The sequence below is a fragment of the Phascolarctos cinereus genome, unplaced genomic scaffold (assembly GCF_003287225.1).
Source record: "Phascolarctos cinereus isolate Bilbo 61053 unplaced genomic scaffold, phaCin_HiC Scaffold_1;HRSCAF=81, whole genome shotgun sequence".
Lineage (NCBI taxonomy): Eukaryota > Metazoa > Chordata > Mammalia > Diprotodontia > Phascolarctidae > Phascolarctos > Phascolarctos cinereus.
In genome coordinates this window covers 7231806-7253389 of record NW_027555514.1, presented here as the reverse complement: position 1 = coordinate 7253389, position 21584 = coordinate 7231806, and the positions used below count along the sequence as shown (strand labels likewise).

The window sequence follows — 21584 nt, the reverse complement described above, 5'->3', positions numbered from 1 at the left end:
GGGGCTGCCAGATAGCTGTGAGCTGACTGACCCCCGAGTTCCATTTGAATTTATATGCATAGCCTTTCTGAGGGGTAGCTCTCTCTAAGTCATTGGCCTCTCCTAGCGGCATCCTCCCCTAGGTGTGGCCTTCCTGAGACATGGACATCCTTAGTCACAACCTTCCCTCGACCTAGCTTGCTTTGCTCATCTGGTGCTTCCCTGTAGATGATCCCTTTTCCTGTTTCTCAGTGTGAAATTCTGTTTCCTGGTCTTCTCTCCTGAAACAGATACTTCATGAAATGATGGAAGAGATCGACTATGATCATGATGGCACTGTCTCTCTGCAGGAGTGGATTCAGGGAGGGATGACGACCATCCCCTTACTGGTGCTCCTTGGCTTGGAAAACGTAAGCTTTGGTCCATCGGTGGCTGTGGTCCAGCCTGGCTCAGAAGCATCTTGCACTGGGGCTGCTGGTATTCCGAGCTGGGCTCAACCTCAAAGAGAGTCCTGTGGGGTGGGGATCTTTGTGTCAAATATCAGACTAATTTGGGATTCTGGTACCCTCTGTTCACTTTCATCTCCTTCCCTTTCTCTTCCCCAGTATATTTACGTGTTCATCAATGATATTTGTTTTGTCTGGGTCTATGATTGCACCACTGTGGGATGGTAGTCGCTGGTGTGAGAATTCTCTACCAGAGGAGATGAGTGATTAAACACAGAACTTACCCTGGCTGTAGGTCAGCCATTGTCAGAGGCAGCACCACTCATACCCACCCTCGGGCCCCAGGCCACATGTCTACCGCATCCCTGACATCAGCAACTCACTGTGGCCAGTCACTTTAAAGTTTACACAAAAACTACTGTGCCATAGGAGTAGAACTCCATCATCTGGCCGATTCCAAATATGAGGAAGGTCATTCAGGCAGAGGCAGTTAGATGGATCAGTGGATACAGCTATGTACTTAGAGTCAGGAACACCTGAGTTCAAATCTGGCCTCAGACACTGATTTGCTATGAGGCCCTGGGCAAGTCACTTCACCTCTGTTTGCCTTAACCCACTGGAGAAGGAAATGGCAAGCCATTCCAGCATCTTTGCCAAGGAAACCCCATGACTAGCATGGTCCACAGAGTCATTCCTCAACACTCTCAGCCCCCATTGTTCTGCCTTTTCATGCCCTAATAATACAGCACTATCTACTGTCCCTCATTAGCCCAGCCTTGTGGCTCTCCTGGCCCACCCTCAAAAGGTCACCACGGATGCCTTAACTCCAAAGTCTGGTGGCCTGTGCCAAGTCTTCAGCCCACTTGCACCCTCTTCAGCCTTCAGCTCTGCTCCCTCTTCTCTTCTAGCCTGTCTCATTATTCCTTTAGAGTCCCTTGGCAGCACCAGTATCTGTCTCTTGTGCCCAGAATGGGATGTGGGGGTCCCCTCCATCTCGGTTCTGGGCCCTCGTGTCTTCCCCATGCATGATTTCTCCCTTGATCGTCTCTTCCTCACCCATGGCTTCAGTGATCACCTTTTTGCAAGTAACTCCAAAATCCAAATGTGTGGCCTTAACCTCTCTCTTGAACTCTAGGCTTGCGTAACCATTCCAACTGGAATGACCCCCTGGAAGTTCAGACTCCATGTGTCCCAGGTGGAGCTCCTCCTCCCCCTCCCACCCCACCCCACGGTTCCACCCAGCATGCTTGTCTTTGCTGAATGAGCCTCCATCCTCAGTCACCTCCTTTGATTGCCTTTCAGCCCCCCAACTTGTCTCTCTTCTTCCCTCCTAGCCTGTCGTTTGCTGAGGCCCACCAGTTTTCCCCACACAGTGTTCCTGTTCTCCATTTCCTTTTCTGTGCTCACCCAGTGCCATTTTCATGGGCTCCTCATCGGTCTCCCCTGCTCCACCTCATTCTTCCAACAGTCTATGGTACACATGAACAGGAGGGACCCATTTCACTGCCTCCTCTCAGACCTTCAGTGGTTCACTGTTACCCCTGGAATAAAATACAAAGCCCTAGTCTGGACATTCAGCCACACCTACAGCTAGGCCAGAGCCTTCTTTTCCAGCCTCATTTCATGTCACTGCCCTATGCATTCTCCACTTTCCAGCCACATTGGACAGCTGGCTGTTCCTCAGTCCTGATATGCCCTCACCTGCCTCTGGATTTTTGCAGAAGTCATTTTCATGATGTGGGATTAACTGTCACTAGTTCTGCTTTTACTCTTGCTCATATTCCATCAAGCCTCTGCCTCAGTGATGCCCTCACTTCTGTAAAGACACCCTGATCCCCCAGTCATCTGTCACCATCACCCTCTGCCTTCCTGCACACTTGTCCAGCTGCATCCTCCGTCCTTTCTTAGTACAATGGAGGCTCTCAAGCCCATAGACCGGTTTTGTTTAAATGTGCAATGTCTAGGGGAGCTCGGGCATTTCTCCAGCATCCCCAGCTCTTAGAATTCATTCCTCAGTTAGACTTTGGACAGTGGAATAGATTGACCCTACATGAGGGTGTGAGCGAGTGGTTTACTGACTGAATATATGAATAAACACGTGAACAAAAAAGCATCCGTTAAGCACTCATCATGTGCAAAGCCCTGTCCTAAGCAATGAGAAACTAAGAGAAGAGGGAGCTACCTACACCCATCATGGAGCTTATGTCCTAATGGGGTTGGGGTGGGGTGGGCAAGACTTCACAAGTTAGAGTTTAGCTGCAGGGTAGATGTCAAGATCCAGTGGCCCTTGGCCTACCATAGCAGGGCAGATGTGGAGAAAAGAAGGAAGGAAAACGTTTATTGAGTGTCTACTGTGTGCCAAGCCCTGTATTAAGCAAGTCCCTCACTTGACCTTCACAACAACCCTGTGAGGGGGTGCTATCGTTATTTCAATTTTACAGAGGAGAAAACTGAGGCAGAGAGAGTTTAAGTGGCTTGCCGGGGTCATAGAGCTAGGAAGTGAGGCTGGATTTGAACAGGTGGTGTGAGTGTTCATGTGTGTGTTCAAGGGCAGGAGGGCCCAGGCCTGCAACTCTCGGGAAGGGCTAGTGGTGCTGAGAGTTGGAGTGGAGTGGGCATGCTGGGCTCCCTCCAAGGGGCATGGGAATGGAGAAGTGCCATCATTAGGAGGAGAAGAGGGGTGGGGAGTGGTTAGGAAGGTTGGGGGAGAGGATCTGGGGATCAGTGGTATCGAGGCAGGAGTTAGGCTGGTGCAGAGGGAGGGCTTCCCACCTCCTAGTTCGCACCCAGATCTGGGAAGCTAGACCCTGCTGAGCCCTTCCCGATGGATGCTTCTTAGACTCTGTGACTCTGTGACTTGAAACTACTGGGTTCTGCACACTGCAAACGTGGCTTCACACTGTGTAGAAAAGTGTGATTCAGACCTACAACTAAAGGGCTTTACTTTGAATATACATAAGATGTAAAGTCTCAGGTGTTGCTTCAATGACCAGCTGCATAATCAGGAGACAGGAAACACGTCTAGATGGACTTTTTTTTTCTGAAAAGAATCTGACAGTTCTAGTGGACCACAAACTCATGATGAGCTGGCAGCTGGACAAACTCATTCAAACTGGGCTCCGTGATTAATAGTCAGGATGTCCAGAACTAGGAGGTTAATGGGGCTGAGGTGCTTGACCCATGGGGATCTCCTCACCTACCCTGTGGTGTTTGATGAGTGTTAGGTACCCCCAAATAGCAACAGCTTTGATGAGCTGGAGGAGTCCCGAGGGTGATCTTGAGGTACAGAAGGGCTGCAGGTACCTTCTGTCTTAAGGGGCAATGTTATGTATTCCTCAGTTGGCTCAGTAATTCGTGATGTGAGAATTATGCAAGATATAATTAGGACAAATATAAAAGAATTAGGATGGAAAATAATCACAGTGACCCAGAAGTGAAATCTCAGAGGCGGATGCCACCTCGGGAGTCGCCCTGCCCAACTGCAGGATGTGGGGGCCCAGGCTCTCCATCTGGCTGTCTCCTTCCCCATACAGGTGAGGAAAGGGAGCCCTGGGAGTATTCATCCTCGCTGGTGGGGGGGGGGGGCAGAAGGAGCTTCACTGCTTATAGAGGAAGGATTCTGGGAAGCAGCAGCAAAGGTCAGGGGCTTTGGGACGGGCCCAAGGAGGAGAGGACAATTAGTCTGTGTGTGTGTGTGTTGGAGGGGATTCACTGGTCTCCCTAGGCCCAAACCTCCTTTACTCCACTCCTTGACCAGCGTCAGCTTCCCACTTTTCTTGCCTTCTTTGGATCTTCTTAGTAGAGCGTGTGTTAAATTTGGTCTGTGCCTTAAAATTCCCCACCCTGGAGCAAAGTGCTGGTGACCCTGGCTGAGTTACAGCCTTTGTTAGTTTAGAGCCCAGGGAAATTGTTGAAGACTCTGAGGATGTTTGGCCTGGAGAAGAGTTGTGGGGGTGAAGGCAGGAAGGCAGCTAGCTGCCTTCGAACATTTGAAGGGCTGGCAAGGGGGAGAGAAACTGGAACAAGGGGCTTGATGTTCAGATGAACTTGGTCAAAATGGGGGCTTTCCATAACACGATGGGCTTCCTGGGAGGGGAGGGGGAAATGCCCCTGCATGGGAATCATCTGATCCAGGGCTGAATGGACAGGCCCCTGTTGGGAAGGCAACCGGGGATCCTCAGAGTCAAGGATAACATCGAAGGGATTTTTGATGAGCTCCAGACTGGAATTGATGGCCTTACAGGTGGCTTCCTCTGAAATCTCTGATTCTGTGATAAATGTAAATGTACCCTCACGATATGATCAGATTTCTTTCTCCCTCAGTCTTCAAGTCCCCTCAGCCCAACCTTCTGCATTAGCTCACCCCAACAACAGCAGCTCCTGTGTCTATAGATCTGGACAGCTAGAAAGTGTATTCTATGCATTACCCGAAATCCTGATATGGCAGGAGGGAATGTTGGAATATTTAGGGAAGAGGCAGGAGAAAATTCCAACTCAAGTGTGGACAATGCATAACCCTCAAAGAAAAGGAAAACTAGCAGAAGTGGTCTTAAGGTGATCGGATCCCACACTGGCAAATGTCCCCAGGGAAAAACAAAACAAAACAAACAAACAAAAAACAATCCTGCCTCTGGCCATGGTCCTGGTCCTGCAGCAGAGACACCCTCAGTCACCTTCTCTAGTCTGAGGGTCCCTGTGCTGCTGTGGCTGCTCATTTCATCTGTGTGTGGCTTGAGCAGCAAATGAATTATTGAATTAATATAAAAATATTTTGGTGAAAAGTCTCAAGACAAAGCCTTATAAAAGACAGATCTCACAAGACAAAACCATAAGCCTTTTTGTTTTGTTTAATTTTAAAGTTGGCACCACACCTGGAAAGATAGTTGTGGGTTCTCACAGGCTCAGGGGAACCAAATCACTGCCCATGGAAACCTCCGGTTTGGTAAAACGTCATGCACATCTGGGCTTCTGTAAAGTGTGAAGGAGATAAGAGAAAGAAAAAGATTGGGCATACAGCTAAGATGAGTGGGGGGGGAGAGAGAAGGAAATGGAGACAAACTTTGGTTTTAGTTTGTTTGTTTAGAAACGGCAAAACAATTGTGAATTCCAGTCTTTGAGTGCCTGAGGTTTTGTGGAAAAGGTTTAGCAACACTGAACACATACAAAAGCAAAACAGACTTTGGCTTGGTGGGGACGTCTCGTAAGCAAATTCAGTAAAAATCTGTCCAGGGATTTCTGGGGCCTTCTCTCTTCTGCTGAATCTGGGGCGCAAGTTGGAGTCTCTGCCGTGGAAGAGCAGGGCCCTCCCTGGACAGATGCCCAGCGGGCCCCGGCTGGCTCGAGGATAAGCTCCAGGTGGGTGGCCTTTCTCGCTAGGGCTTCTTCTTGGATTTCTGTTTTTTCCGACAACTCGCTAACAGACACGGGCCAAGGAAGGATTTATCGGCGACAGGACGGAGACGCGTGATGCGCGGGGTTGTCCTGTACGGCTTGCGATCCGTCTTCGTTATCCTCCTGCTGGGGCTCCTCTGGGTGTGGTGAGGGTGAAGACCCTTGTCCAGCCCCCTCTCCAGTTCTGTCCTTCTCCATCTAAGGTGCGACTTCACACCTGCTCTCTCGCAGCCGGCCACTGGGTGGCAGGGCCGCACCATCCATGGACACATCTGGGCCCTGAAGGCCAGACAAGAACAGGAGAGGGCTTTCCCCATAGCAACGTGAGAGTGGAAGGATCAATTCTGCCTCCGCCCCAGGCTCTAAGGGAGGCCTTCCTGAGCCCCTTTCCAGGGTTCCCTTCTTTCTCTTGCGGCCGTGGTGGCCGTCGCTGGGCAGTTCAGCACCTGGTGTGCATGCAGAGAGGCATCCCGGAAAACAGAGGCACGAGGAGCCAGTGGGTCACCAGCAGCCCTCTGACATCAGGACCCCTTGTTGGGGAAGGCCCGGAAGCTGTGACTGATGTGCCAGGTCACCAAGATGACTAGAAAGCTGGTCCTGCCCGGCAACGCCAGGGGCTCATTCATTTATTCTGAGGGAATTCGGCATATGAGCTCGTGAATAAACACAAAGTGGGTGCCGCAGATGTTCAAGAAGAGATCACTGACAGGGATGAGGAGGGGGAAAACGAGGCCGGGTCTCATTTAGGAGGCAGCTCCCCAGCGATGCTTTCAGGGAGGTGGGATTCTGTGATGTGAGGTGAGAAGACAGGGCTTTCTAGGCGTGGGGGGATAGCCTGGGCAAAGGTCCAGAGAAGGGAGAGAGACTGTTACCTACTGGGAACTACCACCAGGCAGTTTAGACCGGCCCAATTAGTGTTTGATGATGGGTGGATTTTAAATGCCCACCTGATTTTAAATGCATTTTGTCCTAACGGAGGAAGGAGTAAAGAAATAGTAAAAGGCGTTTTTATTAAGTAAGAGAAAAACTTTACTAAATGAGTCAGTGTCATTTGTTTATCTGCTCTGTTTTTGTTCAGCAACAAAAGTCTGAGATGAAGGATGGGCCTTCAACTGAGCAGCTCCTGCCGACTCCCCCCTTCTTATCAAACATGAAAGGCAGGCATCTTAGCCTGACTGTGGTCAATTTCTGGGCAATCTGGATGATTCTGTGCCTCAACCTTCCCGTTTGTGCTCATTGATGGTCCAGGGAGCAAAGACTCAGTGACCACCATGGACTTTGAAGAGACCATCCAGCTGTCTCTGCCCAATACTGGCTTGTGCCTAGCTCCTCTCCCCAGCCTCCTTCATGTCTGGCCCAGGAGTCTCTACTCTTCTTGGGGCCTATCTGTCTTGTTGGCTTGCTTCTTCTGATCTTCTGTGCTTAGGTTAGCCTAATAGCTGGCAAATCTTAAACACTTCATGTAGGATATCTGTCTTGATCTGTCTCTGTTTCTCTGTTTCTCTCTGTGTCTCTCTGTCTCTCTCCCCACTCTCCCTCTGTGCACATTTTTGTCTGTTTTAGTCACCAGTAAATAAAAGTTTGTCCTCCTGTTGAAGAAATGAGGCCTCTATAGTATTTTCTGTGTCTTAGGAACGAGTTTTCTAGAAACACTTTTTAAAAAACGAATTTAACATTATTTTCAATTAGGATTCTTAACTTAGTGTCCATGAACTTCTTTTTCTTCCATTAATAACTGAATTTCAATATATTTGGTTTCCTTTTTTTAATCCTCTGTGTTTTGTGTTGTGCATTTAGAAACATGGTCCTGAGAAGCGGTCTGTCAGCTGCCCTAGGTTACTAACAGCATCCAGGACACACGGCACAAAAGGCTTAGAAACCTTGTTCTAAATCTAAGAATTTGTAGCGTAGACACAGAAACGTCCAAAATGTCCTGGTCTCGCCATGCTGTCAGCCAGCTCTCTAACAGCTCAATGTGAAGAAATACTTAAAGGAATTTTAAACAAAGAGAAAGTCATAGTGTGATAAAATACACTTTGGGGTTAACATTCTCCTTCCTCGAACAGAACAACGATCCCTTAATGTTCACCTAAAACAGCTCAATATCCTCTGTGGCTCCTTCCCTCTGAAGTTAAATCATGGCTGGAAGACTAAGAGCTTATATATGTATTGTTGTATTATGTGTGTGTGTGTGTGTGTGTGTGTGTGTGTGTGTGTTTTAAATGTTTATTTCTCAGCATTTTAATTGAACCCAAAAATGTTTAAAAAGTGATTTAAAATCTGCGTCCACCCTATCTGGTGACGGCATTTGTTGTCTCGTGCGATCCTTTGTTTGGTGGTTAGGTGGCACCACCGTACATAGAGCGCTGGGCCTGGAGTCAGAAAGACCCATCTTTCTGAGCTCAAATTCAGGCTCAAACACTTTCTAGCGGGGTGACCCTGGTCCAGTCACTTCACCCCGTTTGCCTCCGTTTCCTCATCTGTAAAATGAGCTGGAGAAAGAGATGGCAAATGCTCCAGGATCTCTACCAAGAAGACCCCAAATGGGCTCACCAAGAGTCAGACGTGGATGAAACAACCCAACAGTAACTTCATTCATTCATTCATGAAGCTTTGGTTGAACATTCCTCCGTGCCAAGTACCCAACAAGTCTTGGAAACTGAAAAACCAAAACAAAAGTTCAGTACCTCAAGTCACTCACATTCAACTGAAAACATCATTCAAATAAATGAAACAGCTGGTGGAAATCTAAGTGTTCCATAGTCTAAGATATTTATGCCAATTTCTTAAATCTCCGTGGAAGAATCTTTGTCAATTTCTTCAGTTATGGGGGATATCCCCCCTTAGCTATAGGTTATCATAATTATTAGTTTTTAGCCCCTGAATAATAAAATCTCTCATCTCCAATTTCTTCATGATTATTTCCTAATTGAAAATTCCTGAAATTCAAAGTAATCAACAAAAGAGAAATTTATCCATAGAATCAGACGTCTAGTGGCTTTGCAAGCATGCAACTTTATGGATCTAGACCTGTAATGGAATGGGCCCAACTGCCTGTTTTTTGTAGACGATGGACTCATAGAATCTCAGAGTTGGAATTCAAATTCATCCATATCCCCAAGAGATAAGAACCCCTCTCCAAAATCTCTCCAAAGACTAGTCCACTGTCATGTAGGTGCTGGTGACCCAGCAGCAGCGGGAACCCAGGTCTCAGGTGTCCAGAGCCAATGTTGGTTACTTCTCCTGTAGCCCAAAGACTTGGATTGCTGCCTCTTCCTTCCCCTTAGTCTAGGTTTGACCTTAAGTCAATCACATACCTCCTCTGGGTCTCAGGTTTCTCATTTGGAATAACGGAGCTCTTCATGCTCAATGACTCATCTCTCAGGGCCACTGGGTCGGTCTTTCCTTCTAAGACTTATGCCTCAGTGCGTGTGGTGCCAGGGAAAGTCTTGGTCTTGCCTGTGTGTAGAATCATCTTTTTTTCAGGAAGAGTTTGTATTTCTTCTTTATTTTGCATTATTCATATTGAAAGTAAAATGACAGAGATTAAATGCAGAGTAGGAAGTAGTTGCTATGTTGTTGACAGGTTTCTTCTGTTTCTCACAGCAATCCTGTGAGACACACAGACCATATATGACTCTCTGCATTTTATATTTGGGAAAGAAAAGGACTGCATGATGAACACTTGGAAGGCAGAAAGACCTCGAGATCACCTGGTCCCGTCCTCTCTTTTTACAGATGAAGACACTGCGCCCCAGCCAGAGAAGGGAAGTGGTCTGCCCAGAGTCCTGTGGGAAGTTAGTGGCAGGTTCAGGATTTGGAATCAGGTCCTCTGACTCAGTCCATCTGTCCCCTGCACGTCGCGCAAGTGAAGTGACCTGTTGGCGGTCTCAGGCTACAGTGACCACCCTAGAGGCTAGGTCTTTTGACTCCAGATCCAAGACTCTTGTCGTCATCACCCTCTCCATCATGCACATCTATAGTTTTGTCAGTTCAATGAATGTTTATTCAGTAAACACTTATTAAGTGCCTACTATGTGCCAGGCACTATGCTAAGCACTAGGTTCATTGGTGCATAGAGATTCATTCCCCTAGCTTGGCAGGAAGACATGTGTAATTTTGGTCTTAGGGAGCTGCCTGGGCCACCGGGAGGCAACTTTGCCTAAGGTCACATAGCTTGAAGGTAGGATTGGAGCCCAGTTCTTCTTGACTACACAAGACTGACTCTCTATGCACCAAACTGGCTTTTGCTCAGCTCCCTATGTGTAGAATATGACTAACTAAGGAAGGTTTTCAGCAAAGAAACAAGGGATGCCTCTCTTTTCTGATGGAGGATGGACCTTCTGCGCTTCTGGGTAAAAAGTAGAGACCTAGGGAAGGGTGAGATGCTTCTCCACATCATGCCCATGGTGGGTCACCGGAGCACTATACTGAGTAAGAGGTTTCCCTTGATGTTCAATGTATTTACATTATCTATAAATTGTTGAAATATGTTCATGGAAAGATTTCAGCTAGCATGAGGAGTGTACCAGTATTTCAAGCTTAGCCATGAGCCTAGAGTGTGGCATTACCATGACTAAATAGGGGCTCTTATCTAAGGGGGCCGAAAGACCTTTCCAGGCATCGTTTCATGACAGCTCAGAGGATAGCCTAGGGAATGAGAAAGGGTATGCTCCATTAGAAATAGGAGAAGTGGAAACACCAAAGGATGAAGGGGCAGGGTTATGAAGTGGACAGGGAATGAATTTAGGGCCAGAAGACTGGGCTTGAGTCTTGACTCTGCCTCCTGCTTTCCCATGAAGCCCTGGGGAAGGCACTTGACTCATTCTTCTCCATACAATAGAGTGATGGCGGTGGTAATGCTACCTACAGGAACCATCTCACAAGGTTGTTGAGCAAAAAGTACTTTAAGTTGTCAAAGCATTATGGAAACTGTGAGCTGATCCCTTGGCCATTTCTGTAGACAGATGGATTTGCCTCCTTGACCATTACTATTTATTTAAAATAGAGAAGTGGGTGAGAGAGAGAGAGGGAGAGAGAGAGAGAGAGAGAGAGAGAGAAAATACAGCAGAAAATGGTGAGATATTCTTTCCCCTAAGCTAGAGCCTAAAGAAGGTAACCAAAATAAGGCATGCACACCTTAGGAGGTGATGGATAATTGATGCTCCCAAGAAGTCACCAGATTCTGCCCTCAATATTCTCCTTCAAAAGAAACAGCATCTACATTCTCAGGACCATGGATCTAGAGCTGGAAGGGAAATGGCCAGACATTTTACAGATCAGACAAGTGACCTCAAAGGAATTAAATGACTTGCTCAAGGTCACACAGGTAGTCAGAGGCTGCACTGGATATTCTGTCCACAAAACCAGGGCTCTTTCTGCTTTATTACATTTCTTCTCCCAAAAGTAGGTTGGGGGGGGGCAATGTTTCCTAGTAGATAGAACACTAACTTGAAGTCAAGAAGGCATGAGTTTAAATCCCACCTCAGCCATTTGTTGCATATATGTTCTGAAAAAGTTACTTCAGTTTTCCTGAGTCTCAGTTTCCTCATCTGTAAAATGAGGATAACAATAATATCTACCTTGTAGGACAGTTATAAAGATCAATTTAGATCATGTGTGTTAAGGATTTTTTTGACCTTACAGTGTTATACACACATATGTTTTGTGTGTGTGTGTGACCATTAGCTTTATTGTTCTTGTAGCTGAATTTGGGGAGGCTCCCTTACAGAGTCTTTGTAAGACACTGAGTTTGATATTTTAGATAAGTGGATGATATTTGTGAAGTGGCTTTGTAGCTTGGCTGCTCCTGCCACAAGGCTGAGGGTTCTGATTGACAGAACTCCCACATTAAGACTTTTTTGTTTTGTTGATGAGGGAAATGCCAGTTAAGCAAGCCATATGTGCCAAATTCACCCAGCTGAGGTATACGCCCATGGAATGGCCATCCGCTCTTAAAATTCAAATACAAGTGATACAGGAGAAAGGGACATAGTGACAGAGATTACCTGCCACCTTCATTTCATTTTTAAAAAGCAATGTTTTTTGTGTTTTTGTTTTTATTGCCCATAAAGTTTCTTTTTAAGTTTATGTAGACACATATCAGAAAAAAAAAAAAAACAAAACAATCTCCTCCCAGTAGGTTTTACATTGTTTAAAATGTTTCTTATGGGAGAGATTTTCCTCAGAAATATAATCAGTGGAAAAAAGTACGTGGATGGTAATGAAATCTGCTGGCAGCCTCGTTCAAGATATAAAAGTGCTAGAAATCCGAGGACTGAATAAAGACGCAACAGGCTCCAGAAATAGCTGCTGAGGCTATTTCAGAAGGTTCCAGAAAGCCTGGAGAAGGGCCATGTTTGTTCTTTGATGGTTTCCCAATGTCACCTGCAGAATGACTTCTCTCCCTCTGCAGTGAGGCAGCCTGCAGCCTTGTTTCTCAGTGAGGTGGGAGCTGGTGTGCTTGTTTTTTAATCAGGACTCGAGGGTCCTCTTGCCTCCAAGCTATGCTGGGACCAATCCTGGTGGACTCTAGAAATAGGAGGGCTGGACAAGGTTATGAGTCATCCAAAGAGGGGGAAATTGAGGGGTGTGTGTGTGTGTGTGTGTGTGTGTGTGTGTGTGTGTGTGTGTGCCTGTGCGCGCGCACGTGTGTTCTTTCATTTTCCCTACTAACCCTTCTACAAGACATAGATAAGATGAATGTCATTGCTGAGAAGGGGGAAGAAGGTGTTCAAAGGTGATTGACCAAAGACCAAGACAATAACCATACATGTTCACATTTATATAGTATCATATGTGTGTGTATGTGTGTGTGTGTACATACATATATACATACATGTACTTGATAGTATTTGGACCTCAACCACCCAAGAGCATTATCTCCATTTTACACATGCTGACGTTGAGGTTCACACAGATAAAATAATTTGGCCAGAGTCACACAGCTAGAAAGAGTCAGATGTCAGTTCTGAAGTTGGAGTCTCCTGGCCTTCTAGCATCCTCTCCATGACACTGTGCTGGGTCTCAATAAGCAAAGATTTCTGGGTTTAGAATTAGAAGAGCTGCTTCCAGTGACCTCACTTTTCTGTGCCTCATCTGCACAATGAGAGGATTAGATAACTGTACCGCAAATTCCCTTCTACAACTAAATGCAAGATGGTTTAATCCTAGATCAGCTGTTAATTGCATTAATTTCTAACATATTTGATCAACTGTCATTGGAAAATGTGGCATTGAGTGGCTAGTGAGAAGATTCATGCCAATTCAACTGAGGTTGGCCAACTCTTAAAACAGCATCCCTTGTCCATCCTATTTGTATTCAACCATCGCACCACTGTTCATTGCCTTCTGCTACATACTGGAATGGTCTGGTTGTGTGGCTACTATCTATAAAGTCCTTTAGCTTTGAGTTCTGAGAAGGAAGGACAGTAGCCAAGCTCTCCTTGTCACACTCTGGGATGCACCTCCATGAATGCCTGACATCATTCTTCTCTTTGGTTTTAGTCACATTCCTACTAAAAAAGCCAGAAACTTAATGTACCCATTGCATGGGTACGAGTAGCAACAGCTTGGGGTTCATTGGATAATAGATTTAGAGCCAAAAGGGACCATCTGATCCAATGTCTTCATTTTAACAAGTGAGGAACTAAGGCCCGGAGGGATTACTTGACCAGGTAGCAAGTGGAACAGGCAAGATTGGAACCCGGTCCTCTGGCTCCATAACCAGAGACCTTTCTGTTGTTCCACACTGCCTCAGTGCCTGCCCTAGTGAATATCTTCTTCACATTGGACTCTGTGGGCCAGTGTACCAGTGAGAACAGAGCACGTGAGCTGGAGTCATGAACCTCTGGGTTTGAATTCTCACTCTGACCCTCATTAGAGGTTGCTTCACCTTTTCTGAGCATGTTTGTGTATTCATAAATGAGGGAAGGACAACACCTGCAGCTACCACCCAAAGGGTCCCCTGAGAGACTCAGATGAGATAATAGATTGGACGTGCTTTGCCAATTTCATAAGTAACATACACGTGTCAGCCATCACTGTGCTAATGATCAGAACAGCCCAAGGAAGGCAGGGACGATTGAAAATGCTTCCTCTTACGCAGATTCAAATGTGTCACATCTTCAGTTTCCTTTATAGCAATGGCATTCCCTGATACTTTAAAAGTCATTTAATCCTAGCTTATTGTTTTTCAGCTTGGGAAACAAAATAGACACATTTTTGCAAATCATTATTTCCTTTACAGTTGCTATTTAATCTGGATTTCAAATGGATTTCGTATTCAATCAGTTGTCTATCTTTGGGGTTCTAGCTCCTTTATTCACTCACCTCCCACATCTGCTCTTTTCTCTGCATTCACTAGAAACCCCATCCCTATTACCTATTTACCTCTTACCCAAACTAATGGAACCACCCCCAAATTGCTCTCACTGTTTCCAGTTATTCTCTCTCCTATCTTTCTCCACATAGCTGTAAAAATAACCTTCCTAAAATATGGTCTGTCCACATCATTCCTCTGCTCAAGAATCATCAGAGGTTCTCCTCTAACTCTAGAATAAAATGCACATTCCTCCCCTCATTTGAAGTCCTTGCCAGTCTTGTTCCAGACAACACTGCCACATTTATTCCCCATGGCTCCCCTTTACACATGGTACCCTTCAGCCAAATGGAATGACTTGTGGTTTCCCTACTACAGTATCCCATCTCTTGCTGCTGAAACATTGCCCAGCCTGACTCCGTACTCCCCTCTAACCTCATCTTATAATTGCAGATTTAGAACTAGAAGGGAAATTTAGAGGTTACCTAGTTCATTTTGCAGGTGAGGAAACAGGCACAGAAAAGTACAGTGAGTGGCCCAAGGTAACTACTGTGTTAAATAAGATTTGCATTTGGGTGTTTTAATTGCAAAAGCAATGTTCTTCCCACCAGATCACTTAGAATCAGTCATCACCTACTAGAGAAATTCTTTTCCGATCTCCCTAGTTATTAGGGGTCTGAAACTTATCAACTTAGTGTGTATTTATGTATCTCTGCACTGGTTGTATCCATCCCATGGAGTGTAAGTTCCTTGAGGGCAGGGCTTGCTCTTGGTATGTGTCAGTACCTCAGTGTCTGGCGCAATGCCTTGTGTACAGCAGCACATAAAAATTCATGCTGAATTGAATTCTTTGTGATTGTTTGAAGTCATATAGCATTTTCCACGTGGAAGAGATCTGTCTTCCTTCTTTCCCACAAACACTCCTGAGATAGATGCCTGGTGGTCCCTGTTTACATAGCAGGGAAGGATCATGGCAGACCTGAGGATAAGCCAGGACTTGGGGTGATCCCTTCCTTCCCCCGCTCTCCCCTCGTGAGCTGCTCTGAGACATCCAGGGCCACTCGTCCCACCATGAGAGAGCCAGCTCGCTGCCTGGAGCCAGGGAGATGACAAAGCTCCCCTTGCCGTGTGACATCCCTCCCGCATGTTTTTCTAAAGCCAGCACAGGAGCACACTGTCTGCTGGTGCTTGCTTCAGTCAGGCTCAGAATTTTATTGGCACTTGTATATAATTCTTTAAGTGAAATCTGTTTCTTTTCTGCCCCATACAGAATGTGAAGGATGATGGACAGCACGTTTGGCGACTGAAGCATTTTAACAAGCCAGCCTACTGCAATCTTTGCTTGAACATGCTCATCGGTGTGGGGAAGCAGGGCCTGTGCTGCTCCTGTGAGTCCGGGGATAAGTGTATGGACGGGGTCTTTGGCCGCCTCCTCAGCCCTGGCTCACCCTTTCCACCAGGGTGGGCTTGAGCAAGTCAAGTCCCAGTCATTTGCTCATCTGTACAATAAGGACCCTCCTAAGGCTTAAGCTCTTGTGCTGAGAATCCGCCCCTGCAGCCCAGCCGGCCCTGGCCCAAGTTAGACAGGAGAGTGGAGGCCAGGCCAGGATTCCCCTTTCTTGAGTGTTGGAACAGCTGCCTTTGCCCTGGAGGTGTGTCAGAAGAAGGTGTTCTGCTGGCAGCCAGTTAATGTTCTCACGAACATCTTCACTCATTCCCTACTACACCTGTTACCTCCCGTGGGAACGTCTAGGTGACTTCCACTAACTGCTCATGAGGTAGACCTTGCATAGGCTGGGTTGGCTTTGTGTTATTTTTTAACCCCTTGCTGGTATTTGCAAACCATCTTTCTCTTTAAAAAAAAAATATCTTTTCATTATCATTTGTATAGAAAAAAATTTAAAATGCAACTATATATGGGACTAGGAAGACATGGTCATGGGAGAGGTAGGATGGCCTCATGGGTAGAATGCTGAATTCCTCCTTGCTGTTATGAATTGTTGTAAAGAAACATTACCCCCAAATAAGGCTCGAGGTGTAGTCATTGAAAATGCTTTCTCTTAGGCAGAAAAGTGTAGATGTCACAGGAAGGATGCAAAGAATCAACAATCCATGAGCTGTGAGAAGTATCTGACTTCCAAGAGCTTTTGTCAATGCAGGGTTTTGTGCAGCTCCACTTAGGTGTGCCAGAAGCAAAAGGGAAGTGATTCTTCTTCAATGTTTCAATGATGGCTGCTTCCCTCAGTTGGATACCTCTTGTACTTGCGACAATTACAGTCCTGTGAGCTTTAGTGTAGAGGGTTTCATGAGTTGCTATGATTAATATATACATATAATATATATATATATATATATATATATATATATATATATATATAAACTTTAATCCTATTTTTTAATAGCTAATTGACCTTTTTATGGATTTCACATTGTTGTCTTTCCCCAATAAGTCCTTTCCCTTCCCCTCCGGGGAAGAGAACTACTCCTTGCTACAAAGAAATGAAGAAAAGCAAAACAAGTCATGGCATTGGGCATGCTTACAATTGTGTGCCCCATTCTTCACCTCTACTCCCCCACCTCTTCACCAGGAGACCAGAAGACACTTTACTGTCAGGTCTTGAAGTCATGATTGTTGCCTTGGTTAGAATCTGGAAGCCTTTCCATATTGCTTCCTTTCAAACTCTTGTGATCCCTGTATAAATTGTTCTCCTGATTTGGTTTTCTTTGCTCTGCATAAGTTCACAAAATTCTTCTCAGGTGTATCTTAAGTCTATTTATTCATTATATTTTTTATGGAAAAAATAGCATCCTTTACATTCAAACCTGTTAAACTTGTATATGTTGGTTCCCAGATTTAGATTCAAAAGAATAAATATATAATTTAGTCTAATTTCCTAATCTCACAGAGAAGGAAACTAAGGCTTTGAGTATCAAGTAGAGACTGGTGGCAGTTGGTGGTACAAGGGAAAGAGGAGCCAGGAAGACCTGAGTTCAGATCTAGCCTTGTACGCACACCAGATATCTGCCCCTGGGTCAGTCGCTTAACCTCAATTCTAAAAGGGGGATAATTGTAGCACCTGCCTCCCAAGGCTGTGTGGGAATCCAAAGAGATAACATATATTAAGTACCTGGCGATCTTCAAAGTTTGCTCTCAGTGTAAGATAGTTTCCCCAAGGTCACAGTGGTAATGAATTGCCAGTCTGGGTTTAAAGCCAGTTCTTCTGACTCCAAATACAAAATGATCCAGTCTGAGAGTTGGAAGGAGCCTCGGTGGTTGCCTCTTCCAACCTCTCTACCTGAACAGGAATCTTCTGTCTTACTCCACATGGGCTTATCCAGCTTTGGCAAGAAAGCTTCCCGTGAGCGTGCACCCACTCCTTCCCAAGTCCACTGGCTCCTCTTTCCTTGAAAGATTCTCCTGAGTGTCAAGTTCCCTCTTTGTAATTCCCTCGCACTGCCCCTTCTCTCACAAAGTAGCCATCCACTACTTGAAGCCCACTATCACACACCCCCTACACACAGGCTCCTCTTCTAATTCAATATCAGTGTCCCAGTTCCTTTAGTCGATCCTCATGGTGGGAGCTCCAGACCCTTCTCAGTCTGGTTGACCTCCTGTGGTCCTTTGCTTTTTAGCTTACCATCATTCTTCCTAAAATATAGAGCCTGGAAATGAATCTAATGCTACTGGTGCTGTTTAACCTGGACCTCATGGAGTGGATGTCACCTCCCTGGCCCTGGACCCTCTGTTGCCATCCTTCACCAGGACCTAGCAGGGGCTTTGCTCATGATGGACAATTGGTGACTTGGTCAGTTGATTTCACCTGAATTAAATTGGCCTAAACCTACAGCTGTGGAGGTTTACTTGTTTTGTGATATTCCTGGCACATAGTAGGTACTTAATACATTTTTATTGATTGATTGGTGGAAGCTTATAATTCTGCTCTCTGCCACCAAACTAAGGTTGGAGCTGTGGGAATTGAGAGCATCTGTTCTGTTTAGTTCTTTATGTACGTGCCCCTAGTCTCCTTTATTTTCTTAAATAAATATCAATTAATAAAGAAAGGTATCTATGGGTCACTCAGAACCACATAAAAAGGATAATGAAAAGGCTTACGTGATTGAAGGAGACCAGAAGTCCTGAGTATTTTCTCTCATTAAACATTAATTCGGTTCCAAGTGGCATTCTCTTGGTTCCTCGGCTTGAGCCTCTCCAGTCTTCTGCTCTTACTCCTTGTCCATGGCTCTCCTTCCTGCTTTGGGAGGAATGTCCAAAGTTAGCCTGAAACCGCTCACTTTCCATAAAGAAGCATTTCATCTTTCGTTTGCACTAAGGGCCTTGCCTCTCTGGGTTTCAGCTCTCCTTCAGGGTGTCGTGAGGGTAGCAAAGCCTCTTTCCCTTCTTGTATCTATCCTGGTTACTTTGACCCCTGCTCACATGGAACACTTCCATGCCCTCCCTCCTACCCCGCATCAGAATCTATCCATTGCCAAAGCAGACGGTTGTTACTTCTGCCTCTGGTTAAGTCGTCTTTCTTCCTCCCCCTTCTCTACACCATGGCTTCAGTGCACTCTTTTAGCGCTGATTATGTGATCATACACACCAAGCACACACACAGCCTCTACCCTTCCCTTTCCATTTCCACTGTAGCCACATCTACTCCTCCAGTCAGAAATGAAAACAAATAGAGGGTAGGAAGCTGAGAGTCAACACCTAACGAAGAGCCAACATGTTGTGAAACTGACGTGAATGGATCCAGGTGACCTTGAGTAGGAACCCGGAGGCTGATATTTAGAGTTGTGAGCTTCAGAACCCCAAGTGCTCGCTGTCCCTTGATTCTTTTCAGTCCCACAAATATGTATAAAATGTTTGAAGGGCGGGTGGTCACTTGTAGGGGCTTTGTAAAGAGGATTCTGGTTCTCCTGTGAATCACACTAGGTGGTCTTTCAGGACTTTTCCTTCTCTGAGATACTGTGAAATGTCTGTTATGAACAGGGCTGCAGATGGAAATTATTTCACAAAACCTAAGTATTGCCATTTTTATTTCCTTCCTTCCTAGCTTCCTTCCTTCCTTCCCTCCCTCCTTCCTTCCTTCCTTCCTTCCTTCCTTCCTTCCTTCCTTCCTTCCTTCCTTCCTTCCTTCCTATTGTCTTCACATCAGGCAGGGGATAGTGAAATGCTCCTTCATTCCACAGACTCACAGAATCTGAGTTGGGAAGGACTCAGAGCACATTGAGTCCAATGTATAACTGAACAGAGAGCCCAGTGGTAAAATTCTTTGGTGTCCAGAGAAGGTTAACCTTTGCCCTCATTTCCCCTTTGGATTGTAGCTTAGATTTGTCCTTGTGTCTCACTTACACCCATCCCTGACTGGCTGATAAACCCTGAGGACTGGGATCATACTCTATTTAATTGTTACATATCCCATACCTGGAGAGTAGAGTGGTCGAGTTGGTTTATGGGGAGCATCCTATGGGTTGCTGGATAGGTAAAAAAAAAAAATTCTTTCATGTGCATAAAGAATCTGTTTGAATCAGAATTAATGAAGAATGGAATTATTTGTGTAACCTATCTGGCAACATAAGGAGATAAAAAACCCTGAGACCTTCAAAAGATCTGGCAATGGGTGGGCTTTGCAATGGATGGGCCAATGCCTTAGCTTGAGGACATTGACCACCATGTCTTCTGATCATCTTGCTTAACTGGGGCCACCTCTACCAAGCCTCGATGGGGCCGGTTTGTGAACCCCTAGAAAAGGAAGCAATGATCATTGAGAACCTTTATAGCTTCATCAAGGATAGCCCATGCTCCATTCATTTTATTTTTGAGAAATTTTCAAAGGTCTAGCTCATGAGAATTCTATATGTAGTTTACTTAGACTTTAAATTAGATTAGATTTAACTTAGATTTTAACAAAGCATTCAATAAAGTATCTCATAGTATTTTGGTGGCAAGAAGAGAGAAATGTGGGCCATATGCAAATCTAATGAGCGGTATTTGGAGCTGTTTGTCTGATCTGACTCAAAAAGAATTTATTCATTAATGACTTGATGTCAGTTCTGAAGGTGGCCTCCAGCAGAGCATCCCAGGGTTCTGTTCTTGGCCCTCTGCTGTTTCACATTTTCATCAATAGCTTGGAGACAGACCTCCAGGAGGTAGCTTGCTCATCCACTGTTCAGATGACACCAAGCCAGGAGGGAAAGCTAGAATATTAAGTTACAGAATAAGGGTATAAAAAGAGTTTGCCAGCTGATGATGGTGGGATGAATCTAATAAGGTGGTTTCGATAAAGAAAAACAGAATGTCTTGCATTTGGGTTCAAGAAATTGACTTCACAAGCGCAAGGCGAGGGAGGCATAATGAGACAGCAGTTTATCTCAAGAAACATCTCAGGGTTTTAGTGGATTGTGATTTCACATTAATCAGCAATGTGATGTAATAGTTCAAAAATGACTGAGCTCTCTGGCTGCATTGAGACAGGAAAGGAGGAGGTAGTGATACCACTGTACCTACCCTGATATGAGGACATATGGAGTGGGGTCATTTCTGTGGGCCTCACTTTCGGGGTATGGAGAAGTTAGGGAATATCTGTGGAGGGCAGAATGAAAAAGGGCTTTGAGCCCATACCATCTGAGCATTGGTTAAAGAAAATGGGGGTGTTGAGTAGGGAGAAGAGAAGGTTCAGAGCATGGGAGGGGAGGCACGATCATGTCTTTCAGAATTTAAAGGGCTGTCCTGTGGAGGAGGGACTTTATTCTGCTTGGCCCCACAGGACAGGAACAGGAACAACGGGTGGCAGTTCAAAAGGGGCAGATTTGGAGCTCAGTGTTAGGAGAAGCTTCCTACCCGTTTGAGCCATCCCAATATGGCACAGAGAGGCGAGTAGATTTCCCCTCATCGGAGGCCTTAGAGCCAAGCAGGAGGATTGAATACTTTATAAGTGTGTGTGTGTGTGTGTGTGTGTGTGTATGCGTGCATGTGTGTGTGGGTGTGGATGGGTGGGTTGAACTCAGCGGTTACTAAAGTTCATAAGATCCAAGATCTAAATGGGAAGGAGCTTACTCCAACCCCCTCATTTTACAGATGAAGAAACTGAGGCCCAGGTGGGTAAATGGCTTGCGCAAGACCGCAGTGGAAGTGATACCAGAGGCAGGATCTGAAATCAGGTCCTCTGCTCTGGGGTCTGGGGCTCTGCTGCAGAGAACATCTGTGCAGTTTTTCTCTGAGAAAGATAATAGAATCATATAAGTGAATCCTTTGGCTAAAATATCTTGAAAACATAAGAAATATGGCTTGGAATGATGCCGTTGGCTGCTTGAACAGTCCATCTATAATGGAAAAAAAGCAATCAGGGGTCATAACATTTGAGGTGGAGGAGGCCTTTGGTCATCTAATTCCATCCCCTCCTTATTGCCCACGTGGAAATGGGAATTGACCTGCCCCACGTCAT

The 21584-nt window shown here is 45.6% G+C and overlaps 1 protein-coding gene across 4 annotated transcripts in view; it reads left to right on the top strand.

Moving 5' to 3' along the window:
- DGKB (diacylglycerol kinase beta) overlaps positions 1 to 21584 on the top strand; it is a 667225-nt gene that overhangs the window by 205293 nt on the left and 440348 nt on the right. For all 4 annotated transcript variants that reach the window (XM_021000103.2, XM_021000102.2, XM_021000101.2 and 1 more), the window contains 2 exons: positions 270 to 389; positions 15407 to 15524. In XM_021000103.2, coding sequence (XP_020855762.1) covers positions 270 to 389; positions 15407 to 15524 — 238 coding nt within the window. The remainder of the gene's footprint in view (positions 1 to 269; positions 390 to 15406; positions 15525 to 21584) is intronic.